The sequence below is a fragment of the Xenopus laevis genome, chromosome 6S (genome assembly GCF_017654675.1).
Source record: "Xenopus laevis strain J_2021 chromosome 6S, Xenopus_laevis_v10.1, whole genome shotgun sequence".
Classification (NCBI taxonomy): domain Eukaryota; kingdom Metazoa; phylum Chordata; class Amphibia; order Anura; family Pipidae; genus Xenopus; species Xenopus laevis.
The window spans coordinates 23,879,344-23,895,731 of NC_054382.1; the positions used below are offsets into that span (position 1 = coordinate 23,879,344).

General features: G+C 40.2%; 1 protein-coding gene across 3 annotated transcripts in view; it reads left to right on the top strand.

Annotated features, from left to right (window-relative positions):
- The first annotated feature begins 7,337 nt into the window (after positions 1-7,337).
- The window catches only part of cdk14.S (cyclin-dependent kinase 14 S homeolog), a 288,439-nt gene continuing 279,388 nt past the window's right edge, over positions 7,338-16,388 (top strand). Inside the window, exon 1 of one of the 3 annotated variants that reach the window (XM_041567463.1) lies at positions 7,338-7,811. In XM_041567463.1, coding sequence (XP_041423397.1) covers positions 7,730-7,811 — 82 coding nt within the window. In that variant the 5' untranslated portion in view covers positions 7,338-7,729. The remainder of the gene's footprint in view (positions 7,812-16,388) is intronic. The other 2 variants (XM_018269154.2, XM_018269153.2) reach the window with 2 other exon arrangements.

Genomic DNA, 16,388 nt, shown 5'->3' on the forward strand with positions numbered 1-16,388 from the left:
CCTTAAAGTGGACCTGCCACCCAGACACAAAAATCTATATAATAAAAGTCCTTTTCAAATTAAACACGAAATCCAATTTCTATTTTTTATTAAATCATTCATAGCTGTTGTAAGCTCATTTAAAAATCTCAGCTGTCAATCAAATATTGTCTGCCACTCCTCTATGCCCGTGGCATAGAGGCAAGGCAGACAATTACTTTCACTTTCCATTCAGCACTTCTTAGTTATCACTGCTCTCCACATATTCCCCCCCCCGTTCTCTTAACCATTTAATTGTGTAACCAGTGCATGGGGATGGACATCAGGTCCCCCATTCTGGTGCTCAAACAAGATTCTGAGATGACACAAGACTTGTCTTAATAACAGTGTCCACAAAATGTATATAGTGTAATTAAAGTTCATTTTGCTTGACTAATGTGATAAAATAGGATTTTGAATAATTTTTTTTGGGTGACGGGTCCCCTTTAATATCCTGTGTGCAAGAAATGTCTCTCCTCCATACAATACCTTTGTGCTGCAATGTTGCTTGTGTCATCCAGTGCATTTTATATGGCATATGCTAGAAATATCTGTTATTCTATTGTTGTTTTTGCAAAATGTTTTGGTTGAGGCAAGCACTTTACAGGACAGCATGCATCTGTCAGCTACAAAGGTAAAGAAAGACCCTTGAGTGTAAGCTTTGGACTTACTGCAGAATAACAGACTTATTAATGCATAAAAAAATCGCATTACTTTACTGGTATCCGTGGCAATGACATCCATATCATTCAGTCTTGTTCAGAGTATTTTCTTGGTTGGGAACAGGCTGCTTAATGTCTTCCACGGCCTATGGTGAAATACCAAGGTCAATAAATTATGTATTGAAATTTTTCATTCTAGGTTTGGGACTCGAATCCTGTGGAAATAGCATTGAGTCATTTTCAGTCTCTTGTCACTAAAGATCTTGATTGCCACATCCAAATATATGAATGTATGTATAATGAGCTCATTGCTTAATTAAACACTCTTTCCTTTTATCGTTGTTTTATATTTTGCAAAATGAAAAAAAGTTGGTACTTTTGTATTAGAAATTTTGCTCATTTGTGTTTTATAACAAGATTCCCTTTGGGTACTGCTTGTTGTGCAGTGGCCTGTAATTATAATGTACTTCCTTTTGCGTTATATACAGACAGGCTACTGGAGCCTTCCCATAACCACAACCCAACATGTTCTGAAAAGGAATGGACTACCGTCAGACATTAGGGCTACTGGGAAATGTGCCAAAACTAGCCACCAGTCCTTTGCGCAACCTCAGAAACCACGAATCAGAAATGTATCCTTTTTTTTCCCAAACCACCGTCTTGTTACATCTTAATAAATTGGATCTATTTATTCTGTTTTAAATCTGAATACACTTTCCCAGACAGTTCTAATTCAGAATGAGATGTCTACATCCCTTGTCCAACAGTTCCTGGGTAGTAAGTATGACTATTGTATTCTCAGCATAGGCATGTATTCAGGCCCAGATAAATTCCCGGCTGGATTTTAAGGACAAATACCTGTAGCTATACTCATTGCTGTGATCTTTGTACAAAAAAAATAATAAAGCCAACACCTTAGGGCGTATACTTGAGCAGTGTCGGACTGGGATGTCAGGGGCCCACTTTCCAAACTATTATTCCTCCTCTCCTCACTCAACCTCTTTATTCTCCTTTTAGTCTTTTATCTCTACATACAATACTCAATTCTTCCATTATTAAGCCTCTTTAATCCCATAAAGAATTAGGGAATGACCATGAAATAGGCCAAATGATTAGAAGCAAGAGGGCCCACTGACACCTTGGCCCACCGGGAGTTTTCCTGGTATCCCGGTGGGCCAGTCCAACACTGTACTTGAGTTAAATAGTCTACCTATATATATATATTCGGTTATTCTCAGTGCTTAAATTAGGGCAGAAAAGGCAAAGGGACTTTTATGTGCTCCATGGGCCAAAATAAGCCCCACCAACTGTTAAACCATGCACTGGAAGAAATCTGAACGATCCAATATGAAATTGTCTTTAGGGATAAGCAAAATATTTTGCCACATTTCTCAGTGAAAAACACCCATAGACTCGTGGCCAGTTTTTTAGGAATCACCAACCTCCCCCCACCGGATTTAGAATCACTTACTATATAACCTCACTTGTCTTCTTTAATAAATCAGGCCAGTGCACTTTTGTCCAGAACGAGTCACCACCATGTTGTCCCATGCTCTCAGGTATCCCCTTTGTGAGTTTGGGGTTGGCATACCTGCTTTACAGAACTTTCCTGAACTCACATTTGATGCCTGGGGCAGCCCAGTTTGCATTTTTTAAAGACAACAGTGAATACCCCCATGTTTTCTTGTCTTCAGTGTGTAACTACCATACAGCAGACTTGGGGCCTGAACTGTTGGAGGTTCTGCTTTGTATCCTTTTTTCCTGTTTTCCAGCCCCCAAGTGTCTAAGTGCCCTAGAAAGGATTACATTTCTTCTAGATACCTCCTAAATCACATCCATGATTTTTTTACTCAGACATAAAAAATGCATCTCAGAAAGTGGTGATTCGATTGCCAGTCTCGCTCCCTATCAATTCACATCCTAATACAGTTATTGAAAGGGTTCTGTCCCCCTCAGCAGGAAACAAACACCAGTCAGAACCAATGAAACATGTATTTTACATTGAGAATGTATTCAAGGTAATATGCAGTGTGCAGAGATATTTATGTGACTGCTTTTGAAAATAATACTCCAAACTGTGTGACGGGTTGGAAAATCAAGAACTACAGTCATATGCCGTATATATTTGTATAGATGATGGAGGTTTCAAAAAGCTAACGCGAAACGCGTGTTAGCAAGCCTCCGCTCTTTTTGGTTTTAAAAATTATTTTAAAAGCCTCCGGTTTCTCTTGTAATATTTGATAGCAGCAATTGCTTGAGTTAATACGAAAAGCAGCACTTCATTCTCCGATTCTCTTTTACTCTTAAGGCACTTGGGGTTTGTGTTTTTTAGACAGATTAGTTAATATTTGAGTCCCCAGTGTCCTGCCTTTCTCCCTATGTGGTGTCCCAGGGCCTAGAAAAAGACACTGGTAGTAGATTTTGGGACAACTCCACCTCTACTCTATTTTCATTTTCAATCTTTTATTTCATGAAATGCTAGCTATTTAATATTTTTAACAAGATCTTTTCAAGAAATAACACTTGATTTGTATTTAGCAATTTAATTAACTTATGGATGAAATTATTATATTCTAATTGATATTGTTGCAAGCACTGGCACTTTAATGAATTGATAATTTAAGTTATTAATTGGAATATAATTCTTTAGTGGTTTAAATGAACTCAGAAATTAATTGAAACGACTATTGAAAGATTAATTAAACTGTGTGTTAGCAATTAAGCATATATCTTTTGTACTTATCTTCCACTTCTCTTCCGGCTTCTCTTTTCTTTAAATTTCCCGGGGCAGACGCATGCGCAGTAGAACAAAATAGCCGCAGCCCGTGAAGAAAGAAGAAGCCGGAAGAGGATTGTGGTGCTCACTGGTATAACCCTGGGCCAGTGCAGTTTTCTGCTGATAGGAGCACCGGCCCGGGGTTTCAGGTAAGTAAATACAATCACTTGGGGGTGCCTAACATTTGGCACCCCCAAGTGCAAGACAACTTTCCTTCTCATTTAAAGGATAGTTTATAGTGGCATATTAAAGAAACTGAAATATGCCTATCGGTAAATATTGCCATTTTACATCTCATCTTGAATCCCCATTTCGTGATGGTCTGTGTGCTGCCTCAGAGATCACCTGACCAGAAATACGGCAGCTCTAACTGTAACAGGAAGAAGTGTGGGAGTGAAAGACAGAACTTTGTTCATTCATTGGCTCATGTGACCTAACGTATATGTGCCATTGGTTTATTTGTGTGCACCGTGAATCGTAGGATCCCATGGGGTGGTGCTTACTATTTAAAATAGCAGTTTTCTATTTAGCATTACCCAATGGCACATACTGCTAGAAAAGTATATTATGATGAAAATGGTTTATTTACATGAAGCAGGGTTTTACATATGAGCTGTTTTATGCAATATCTATTTATACAGACCTACATTGTTCGGGGATGTAGTTTTCTCTTTTAAGAACAATATTCAGCCAATTGGTTGCACTCCCTCTCCCCACCTGTTGGACTTGTTTCTGCAGAGAGATGATGCTGCACTTTCAAATTTATACAGTATATCACAAGTCTATATGTCATATATACATATACTCCGAGTCACCACCATCCAAGCTGACCTTCAATATACTGTTACCTGGGTCATAGACCAACTTACATTTTTCTGGATCCTAAACGTGGAAGCCCCTCGTTTTCCTCGAGGAAAGGGGGGTGCAAAGCACTACCTGTTAGTTTGCTTTGCACTAACCATTAGCAATTGCACGGGATGCATAAACTATGACAGGGTGAAGTAATAATAGCAGTCTGGGGCTCTCGTAGTGGATTTAGACGTATAGAGTATGTATAGGGAACTGTGCAGTTCATAGTTAGCCATTAAGTGCAGGTAATCCTCCATTAAGAACGTAGTGGATGGATGTCAGTCTCTGTTTCCCAGTCACGCAAGGAGCTGCTATTGTAGAACTGAACTCCCCCTGACAAATGAATTGCTATCTGCATACCATGCCTGTCTGACTGTTTGGATGATGAAACATTCAGTAGCTAATTTGGCACCCAGCACCTCCTGCTCTCCCTTTATAGGGACCTTCCTCAGATCCTGGGACCTTGTGATACAAGCTGCTGGAGAATGCAGATTCAGGAGACTTTGTTGCTCATCTACTGCCAAAGCAGATCTGCCCTGATTCAAACATGAGAAGCTTTTTAATGTTTTACACTTTACTTATTTATTAACATTGGAGACAGATATCACTGTCGATGTTGCCCAGAGCAATTAATTAGATATTTGCTTTTGTTTCCTAACTTGTAGGTGACTGTTCAAATGTAATTGTTGCCAGTGCCGGGCCAGGCCGGCCAGGAGCCCGAGGGGAGGGGAGGGAGGAGAACGCGACATAGGGGAGGGTGACAGGAGAGAGGGGAGAGCGATGGAGGGGTGGGTGACAGAGGGAAGAGGTGCAAACCCAGCTAGGGGTAAGCAGAAGACAATTTTAGAGGTAGCTGCCCAGCGCCCCCTATCATTGTGCCCTAGGCAGCTGCCTCTTCTGCCTACCCCTAGTTCCGGCCCTGATTATTGCTATGGGCAACATCACCGGTAATGTTTGTTTCAAATGTTAATAAATACGCCCATTAAAGTGTTAATGTCCCTTTAATCTCATGTGATTTTAATCCAGGGGCAAATGATCTTGTTTCTAACAGAAGCTGCTATTTTTATTACTAATATAAATTGGAATATGCAAATTAGGGTTCAGCGAATCAGCCAATGTTTGTCTGAATTGGAAGCACCCTATCAGGATGCTGGATACCGAGATGTATAACTTTTTGACATAGTCACAGGTTTTTTAATGGACTAGCAACCAGGGTCATCCGTTCATTTGCCTTTCAAATTAAGAATGCCTTGAATCCATTATTTAGTGGTACTCGGCCAGGATTTGGCATTTTTCAGCAGGATTCGGTCGAATCCTTGTGCCTGACTGAACCAAATCTGAATCCTTAAAATCACGTGACTTTTCACCACAAAACAAGGAGGTAAAAAAAACTTTCAACTGCACACTTAGCACTTTCTTTCTCCCTTCCCAACCCTGATTTGGATATGCAAATTAGGATTAGTTCGGTATTCGACTGAATCTTTCACAAAGGATTGTGGGGTTCAGCGAAATCCCGGCCGGTGCCGTTTTATACAGGTAAGTACATGCGATCGCATGTTAATTTCTCCTAATTCAATTTCTAGCATTTTGCTGCCTTTGGTAACCCATTCAGCACTGCCATCTGAGGCGAGTTTTTCAACTCGTCTCATTGGCGCAGTGCCCCTATTTTTGTGTTATTTCTTTTTTTATTCAACAGATCTCCGGTTTGCAATGTCAGCAACCTGGTTGCTAGGGTCCAAATTACCCTAGCAACCATGCAACCATGCACTGATCTAAATAAAAGCCTGGACTATGAATAGGAGAGGCCTGAACACAAAGCTGAGCAGTAAAAAGCAGCAACAACAATATATATGTATAGCCTTACAGAGCATTTGTTTTTACATGGGCCCTCTGGAAAGATTCAGAAGAAGAAGCAAATAATTAAACTATAAAAGAAAAAGAAAAAAATGAAGACCAAATGAAAAGTTGCTTTGAATTAGCCATTTTATAACATACTAAACATTAATGTAAAGGTGGAGCACCCCTTTAAACCAGTTTAGTGCACATATAGCAGCTGCTCCAAGCTGGTAGAGTTTCATTTCTCATATATAATACTTTATATTGCATCGCTCCATTGGCTGCTGCACAAATGTAGCCAGAATACTTGTACACTGCAGGGTGCATCTGGCATAAAGGTGTTTGGATAAAAGTGAAACCTAATCTCTAGTGATGGGCGATTAAATTCACCAGGCAGAAATTTGAGGGGGAATTCTGTGTTTCGCCGCCAGTGCATAAATTCATGACAGTGCGGTGAAAATCCAATGCGACAGAAAAATTGTTGCGCGTCAGAATAGTCGTGTGCATAAAATTGTCACGTGTCGAAATTATCCAGACAGCCCATTGACAAATACATTTGGACAAACTTGTCGTGCATCAAAATTATTTTGATGCCCATTGACTTCAATGCGTTTCAATGCAAATTTTCCGCTGTCGTTATTTTTTTGGTAAATTCGCGTTTTTTTTTTGGTAAATGTGCGAAGTGGCACAGATTCGCCCATCACTACTAATCTCCTCTAATTAATATTAATAGTCAGTCATGGTTGGTTTGGATCCATTTTATTCAAGTGACTGAATTTAATAAACAATTTAATTTTTCGGTAAATTTGCTAATTTTTCCACAAAACGGTACAGATTCGCCCATCACTACTATAATATCTCCTTTAATATTAATAGCCAGTCACGGTTGATTTGGATCCATTCTATTCCAGTGACTGAATGTAATGAACAAACCCCGACTTGTTAGAGGGCACCTAGTATAGGATCTTTATTTTTACCATATATGGTCAGTGCTGGAAGCACAAAACCCTGCAGTTGAGCAGAACCAAAAAAAATGTGGTTACTTTCACCTGGCTGTAAGGTCCTCTGCCACTAGATGGCGCAGCGTAGCTACAGTAATTCTGTATGCGCTCCTGGAAAGCTCGGCGCAAGAGGCAGCCTGGAGTTAAAGCCCGGCGCTGATCATTGTAATGAGCAATATAAACAGTACAATGACAAGGAGGAGAGAGGAGGGGTGGAAGGAGAGCAGAGCTCGGGCAGAGAGCACAGAGCTGACTAAGAAGCCGCAGCAGGAGCGGGGAGTTCGCTTTCACTTGCACATGGGATTCCCCGCGCGGTGACATTGCCCCTGTCTCTTGGCTGCAGCATCACGAACTGCATTCGGCCGGATTGTGGAGCACAGGGCTCAGGAGGAGGAGCGGGGGCAGCAGAGATGATTCAGGGAGAGAAGCTGTGCGGGTCGGACAATCATTAGTGATTCCGCTCAAGTCTCTGGGAGGGGAAAGAAGAGTTTTTGGCTGATTCTCTCTTGCTTTTTGCCATTCCCTGCTGCTGCTGCTGCTGGTGTCAGTGGGACGCTCTTGGATATATATATATATGTGTGTGTGATATGATTGAGTCGCAGCCTGCCCAGAGAATCAGCAAGATGAAAAAGTTGCGCAGAACTTTGTCGGACAGTTTTAGCAGAATCGGTAAGTGCTGGAGCCGGCGCCGGTTCTTTCCCCTCTGCTGCTGCTGAACTGTTTCCTCCCAGCCAGTCCCACAATGAACTTTTATTAGGGAAGCATTTGTGGTATGTACAGCCCAGATGTTGCCTGACATGCTTTATTATTCTGCAATGCTGCTGCTGAAACCCAAGCAAGTGCTCCTAAGTGCCTGCTGCTCTAGTCACATTCCCAATATACACACATTGGGGCCCATTTACTTAGTTCGAGTGAAGGAATAGAGGAAAATAAACTTCGAATTTCGAATATTTTTTTTGGCTACTTCGACCATCGAATGGGCTACTTCGACCTCTGACTACGACTTCCACTTCGAATCGAACGAAAAATCGTTCGACTATTCAACCATTCGATAGTCGAAGTACTGTCTCTTTAAGAAAAAACTTCAACCCCCTAGTTCGCCACCTAAAAGCTACCGAACTCAATGTTAGCCTATGCGGAAGGTCCCCATAGGCTTAGCAATCTTTTTTTGGTCTACAAAAATCGTTCGATCGATGGATTAAAATCCTTTGATGGATTAAAATCCTTTGAATCGAACGATTTTTTGTTCGATCTAATGAATATCGCTAAATCCTTTCGACTTCGATATTTGAAGTCGAAGGATTTAACTTCGACAGTCGAATATTCGACCTTAAGTAAATTTGCCCCATTGTGTACATATAATTCCTTCAGCTGTTGTTCAACTACAATACTAAGTTTCTCTAGATAGCAGACACATCCAGGTGTACTTTGGAATTGCACTTTTAACAATAGTGATGGGTGAATATATTCGCCAGGCGCGAATTTGCCCGTTTGCGACGGTTTCGGCGCCGGCACCAATTTAGACGGCGATAAACAGGCACCCATTGACTTTAATGGGCGCCGGCGTCAACTTTGACACCGGTGCCCATTTTGATGCTGGTGTCAAAATCGCCAGTTTATTGCCAGTTTCTCATATTTCGCGAAATTCATGGCGAAGCGAAACAAGACAAATTCGCCCATCACCAACAGCAGGTGGAAGTTAGAATCCAAGGTTACACTAATACCCACATCAACTCTTTTGCCTTTTCACTACATTATATATATATTACAAGCAAACTGGCAGTTTTAGAAAGGGGATTTTGTGCTGTGATTCCTGTAGACCCATGGACCAATCAGATCATCCAGTTTCACATAAGCAAAAAGATTCTTGTTATTCCTGTATCTGCTCCTTCGCCCTCTCTTGGGATGACGGCTGCCAATCAGCATTCTGTCCAGGTACCTGTATGGGGCTGGGCAGAGAAGTGATTGACACTTAGGGCTATATTTATCAAAGAGTGAAGTTAAAGGTCGCCACAGTCCTCTAGAGTGAAATTCTCCCACTTTCCATTAATTTCTATGGAATTTTGAAAAGGCATATTTATCAAACGATGAACTTTCACCAATTGATAAATACTCTTTTAAAAATCCCATAGAAATGAATGGAGAGTGCCGGAATTTCGCTCTAGAGGATTGTTGAGATCTCTAACTTTACTCTTTGATTAATATACCCCTTAGGCTTCCCTAGAGATCCTACTAATGCTTCAGCTTTCCTAGTAGTTACTCTGGGGTGGGTAATTGTTTTCCCTTGTTGGTTGAATTGAGTCTAAAGGGGGCAGCTATCTCATAGCATTACTTTCCACACTCCTATCCCCTTTAATACTCTATGTTACCTATATAGATGCATATCTGGGGTTTAGTATAGGAGGCAGTAGTGGTGAGTATAGCATTACACATTGATCACTATTAGATATATATCATACTACTGACCACTTGTGTCGTTTTTTAATTATTAGTTGATGTTTAGTATAGAAGGAATTAGTGATTAAAAAAGCAACACCCATCTAATTAGATATATCAGGCTACTCCAGGCTACTTAGATGGCTTCATATTTGGTGTTTAGTATAGAAATCAATAGTAGCGAGTATAGCATTGTACTGTATACTGATTGCTATTAGATACTATTACTAGAATAGAAAGTTACAGTGGTTAGCATAGCATTAACACTATTTGATATACATATACAGGTATGGGATCTGTAACACGGAAACCTGTTATCCAGAAAGTTCTGAATCTCCCATAGACTCTATTATTATGAAATAATCCAAGTTTTTAAAAATGATTTCCCTTTTCTCTGTTATAATAAAACAGTAGCTTGTAGTTGATCCCAACTAAGATATAATTAATCCGTATTGGAAGCAACCCCAGTCTGTTGGGTTTATTAAGGGGCCCATTCACTAAGCTCGAGTGAAGGAATAGAGGAAAATAGAGGGAAAAAAACTTCGAATTTCAAATGTTTTTTTTGGCTACTTCGACCATCGAATTGGCTACTACGACCTTCGACTTCGAATCGAACAATGCAAACTAAAAATCGTTCGACTATTCGATAGTGGAAGTACTGTCTCTTTAAAAAAAACTTTGACCCCCTAGTTCGCCACCTAAAACCTACCGAGGCCAATGTTAGCCTATGGGGAAGGTCCCCATAGGCTTTACAAGGTTTTTTTGATCTAAGGAATTTCGTTCGATCGAACGAATTGCGCTAAATACTTCGACTTCGATATTCGAAGTCGAAGGATTTCAATTCGGCAGTCGAATATCGAGGGTTAATTAACCCTCGATATTCGACCCTAGGTAAATGTGCCCCTTAATGTTTACATGATTTTCTAGCAGACTTAAGGTATGAAGATCCAAATTATGGAAGGATCCCTTATCCGGCATTCTGGATAATACGTCCAATACCTGTATAATATATATGTATATCATATATGTCATACTCTGGGCTGTTTAGTATTTGTGCATTAATATACACTATATGCTGTATACTTGGTATTTAGTTATTGTTGTTACGTTTCTGTTTATAATCTGATAGTTTTTGCTTATTTTAATATATATATATATATATATATATATATATATATATATATATATATATATATATATATATATACAACTGTATATATGCTTCATATCCATTTTATTGATGTTTTTTGGCCTTGCCCCATAGAATTGCTTATGCCTTCTGCTCTGACTTTCACTGTGTGTTATTCATGCATTTATGGACTTAGTATAAGGAAGCCTTTGGTTTCCCATAATTATTTCCAGTCTTTCCCAGGACTGAGCGTTTCTTGCCAGGGGAGTAGCACGCGCTTGCTTACAGTCGTACAGTGAGAGAATGATTTGTGATAATGAAGAGACATGAAGCAGCAGCTGGTGGGACAGGCAGCACAGGACTATTATACAGCAGCATCTCATTGTCCAAGGCTCACAGACAGCCGGTGCTTAATGCAGTCTGTTCTTTGTAGGGCTGACACATGAACGAACACAGTTTTACAGAATTGACAATGTTGGAGACTTAATTAGGGGATGTTTTACTGGAAAACTGGCTGTTTTGTTGCCACTTACACTCTTAGAGCTCTTATAATCACTTATTCATTAACTCTAAACAGGCTTGGAATATTTATTATTCACTGTCGTGACATGACCCCATCCTTTTCATGCCAAGTTTCTCTCTTCATGTTCCAATAATTCTTTTGGGATAAGCAGCTTCAGCCAAGCAAGCCATACATTATGCCCAAGTAATGACTAAGACCGGGTTTGTAAAATGAATGGTGCAAATTTTATACAAATTGAAGCCTAAATATAATTTTTTTGCAATATCCAATTGGCTGGTCAGATTTGCATATGCAAACTATGCGGGTAATTCTTTTGTAAAGGATTCAGTGTTCTGAAATGTTATGAATTTAGGGCACCCCTAGTGGATCTGATCAGTGGCATAACTAGATATTACTGGGCCCCAATATGTCTAGAAGTTGACTGGTTTTACCAATATTTATTGAAATTGTATATGAATTAGGGCCTCATGGGGCCCCTATACTTCCTCTATAGTTAACGCCCCTGGACCTGGTGCTGTCACTTTGTTTTAGTACTTCTAGTCTCATCCAGCATAAATAAAAAAAAATATTGTTCTTAACCAAACCTAACAAATCTTTATCCAAAACAATTCATACCTGGAGCTGGGGGCATGGACAGAGCAAACCTGAGGCCTAACACAGTGTGGTTGGGGTGTTGCAGGAGTTCCTCCCACCTCATTATGTCTGAAAAAAGGAATTGCATTTATTTTAATGAATTAGAATTTTTTTATCAAATAATCTCCATGAAGTTTCCTGAGATTTCCTTTGAAAACATTATGGAGATCAGACGAGCCATTCACCAGTGATACTCAATGGAAATCATGGACCTTCTGGCAGATGATAATGGTAACCAACCAAAACTGTAAGCAATAACATTTTTATCCACAAATCACCTCTTAATCCATGTGATTTTCAATGATTATAAAAATGGGAAACCAACTGCATTCAGGACTTTTGACCTCCTCAAGATGCTTCATATCCCATGGACTTAAATCATCTTTATTAATATTTTTTTTTCTAAACTTTCAATATGGTACATTAAGGTGCTCATACACAGGCAGAATTTAGGATCTTTGGGCCAAAAGCATTGGGTTGTTCTTGAAGTCCTTGACCCATATGAGCAAATCTGTACAACACTTAGGGGCACATTTACTTAGCTCGAGTGAAGGATTAGAAGGAAAAAAAACGTTGAATTTCGAAGTTTTTTTTTTGGCTACTTCGACCATCGAATTGGCTTTTTCGACCTTCGATTACGATTTCGAATCGAACGATTCGAACTAAAAATCGTTTGACTATTCGACCATTTGATAGTCGAAGTACTGTCTCTTTAAAAAAAACTTCGACCACCTACTTCGCCACCTAAAACCTACCGAGCACCAATGTTAGCCTATGGGGAAGCTTTCTAAGCATTTTTTTATCGAAGGAAAATTGTTCGATTGATAGATTGAAATCCTTTGATCAAACGATTTTCCTTCAATCGAACGAAATGCGGTAAATCCTTCGACTTCGAAGTTGAAGGATTTAACTTCGATGGTCGAATATCGAGGGTTAATTAACCCTTGATATTCGACCCATAGTAAATGTGCCCCTTACATTAACCTGCGCCCTTTCTCATGGAAGTAGTAGAGATACCAAGAGGTGGCATCAGATGATAAGATTATCAGTCTGACAATATCTGCTGAGAGTAATTGAAGGGAGCTCTGATTAAACTGCCTCCTAGAGTGTTTGTCATAAATGGCACAACGGTTGGACAGTAGGCTCAGTATCTACATCTGTATCACCACTCTTAAAAGAACAGTAACACCAAAAAATTAAAGTAATGATCTAATTTACTATTATCCTGCACTATTAAAAGTGACCTGTTTGCTTTGGTAATGCAACTATAGTTTATATAAACAAGCTGCTGTGTAGCCATGGTGGCAGCCATTCAAGCTGTAAAAAAAAAGGCGCAGGTTACATAGCAGATCACAGATAAGCCATGTAGAATACAATGGCATTTTATCTGTTGTCTGCTATGTAACTGCAATGCCTTTTCTCCTTTTTTCCAGCTTTAATGGCTACAACCATTGCTACACAGCAGCTTGTTTATATAAACTATAGTTATGTTTCTGAAGCAAACACGCAACTTTTACCAGTGCCGGTTAACACAACAATATATTTTAATGACTTTAATTTTTGTGTAGAGTTTACCAGGACATTTAAACATTCAGGGACAGGGTCGGACTGGGGGGCCCGGGGCCCACCCAGACTAATGTCCAGGGCCCCCTCCGACCCCCCGCCCCTACTATGATGGCGCTCCTGAATGAACAGGTGCAACCCTGCAACATGCCTGTATTAATATTAGAGGTGCTCCTGAATTTCTCAGTGATGTGGTGAAACCCAACTGATGTGACCTCCCACTTATTACATGGAGATGACTAGTCTGCTGATACAATCATTAGCAGTGTCCCAGGGAAGATTCTAATATGCACAGTCAATATGTTGACAAGCTGTGAAGAAGGAAAGTATTGGTAGCAATATATCACACACTGGACAGATTATATGACACCCGTGTGAAGAAACCCTTGCCTTATATTTGTCATCTTCTCTTTAAAAGCTGTACGACTCTAGGCAGGTCAAATAACACCCATGTGTCCAAACCCTTGGCTACTATTTGTCATATTCCCTTTATTAGATCTCTTTACAAGTTCCCAAGGAGAATGAACTATCCTCTAGGGTATAACCGGCATATATTTCTGCACAATGCCCCATATGTAATATATATACACTGTATATATCTAACCCCACTGCAGCCTGGCCAGCTCCAGCATGCTGCCTGTACTGAGGATGTGCTGCAACATGTACGTAGTGGTGTACCAAATGAATATATTATTTATTGTCTATTTTACAGTGTCCTTGTATTAACCAGATCAGAACTCTCTGCATAGTTGGAAATGCATCTGTTCTACACATATGTCAGCAGGCTGGATCCCATTAAAATGATGATGCCATGATGTAATACATGGAAGTCTTCAATCTCATGAGCAGATTATAGGCCCTATAGAAACCTCCAAAGAACACAAAAAAATCACTGGTTTTTATTTGGCATTTTCAAATGTCTGCTGTTTTTTTAAAAACAGGTGTGAGGCCCATCTGATTGACACAGGTTTGAGGATAGAAAATGGAGTAGGGACAGTGTCGGACTGGCCCACCGGGATACCAGGAAAACTCCCAGTGGGCCCGGGTGTCAGTGAGCCCTTTTGCTGCTAAACATGTATAAACACCACAATGACCATGTAACCATGTAACTTTGCACCCCCTCTATGTTTTGTAAATGAGCCCCATAGACTTAAAGAAGAACCAAACCCTTAATTAAAAAAACCCTGCCCCCTACTCTACATAGACCCCCTCCCTGCCCCCCAGCCTAGCTGTTACCCCTGGTAAATGCCCCTAACTCTTTACTTACCCCTCAGTGCAGATTCAGGGCAATCTTCACTTCGGTAATCATCGGGTCTTCTTCCGGCGCTTCAGTAATTTCTGTGACCTTCGGCGCATGCGCAGTTGCCAGAAACAGAAGATTGCTCCAACTGCGCATGCGCAGATACACCAATTCCGAAGATTACCAAAGTGAAGAAGATGGCGCCCGTGAACTCTGAAACTGCAACGAGGGGTAAATAAAGAGTTAGGGGCATTTACCAGGGGTAACAGCTAGGCTGGGGGGAGCACGGAGGGGGGTCTATTTATGGTCGGATGAAAACGCTGCGTTTTCATCCGACAATCGGATAAATATAGTTCTTATCTGTGATTTCTCCTTCACATCTGATGTCGCATGCGTTTTGTCGCATTGCGACGTGTTGGCTCCTCTCGCGTAAAAAAGTCCTACCCTTACGGTATTAATGATCCAAATCACACAAAGATCCCTTATCTGGAAAACCCCAGGTTCCGAGCATTCTGGATAACAGATCCCCCCTACTTGTATTACACTATGTTCTCTATTGTATTTCATCAGTATTTGACAAGTAGGGATGTCAGTGATCCTGGCTTCTTGTTAACATTTAAATTTCTTGTGCTGAATCTTATTAACGCTGAGTCGTTTCTACAGAGAGGGATATGCTAATTCTCCAAAAGAGATGTCAGCTGACAAGTGATTAAAGTGATCTGATGAATATTTCAGGGCCTGACAAATCCTAGGGGGCAGGTAACTGGTGTATATACATTTATATTGTTTGTCATCTACGGAGAGACCTGCTTATCAGGAGAGGAAAACCCCAGGTCCCGAGCATTGTGGATAATAGGTCCCATACCTGTATTCTTAATAAGTAAAGATAATAATGTATCACATGTAGTGATATGCATAAAGTAGTGCTTAGGAAAAGGGCAGATCTCTATATCTGCCAGTCTAATAGCACTTTTTATTAAAGGGGACCTGTCACCCAAAAAAATTATTCAAAATCCTATTTTATCACATTAGTCAAGCAAAATTAACTTTAATTACACTATATAAATTATTTGAATCTTGTTTCCTTTAGCCTGGGAATTCATAATTATGGCAAGCAGGCAGGAGCCATTTTGTGGACACTGTTATTAAGACAAGTCTTGTATCATCTCAGAATCTTGTTTGTGCATCAGAATGGGGGACCGATGTCCATCCCCATGTCCTGGCTACACAATTAAATGGTAAAGAGAACTGGGGAATATGTAGAGAGCAGTGACATCTAAGAAGTGCTGAATGGAAAGTGAAAGTAATTGTATGCCCCGCCTCTATGCCACGGGCATAGAGGAGGGGCAGACAATATTTGATTGACAGCTAAGATTTTTAAATGAGCTTACAGCAGCTATGAATGCTTTAATAAAAAATTTAAATTGGATTTCATGTTTAATTTGAAAAGGACTTTTATTATACAGATTTGTGTGTCTGGGTGACAGGTCCACTTTAAATAAGACAACACTACGGAGCAAATTTACTTACCTCCGAATTTGCGCCAACGTTGACTTCGCCGCACTTCGCCAGGCGTAGATTCGCCAGGGCTGCGCAAATTCACGAAGATTCAAAGTTGCGCACAAGTTATGGATCGTTTGCAAAGTTGCGCTAGCGATTTTAGGATCAGCGGTTCGAAGTTACGCTAGCAATCCGAAATTTGCATACATAGAAGTTTGAATG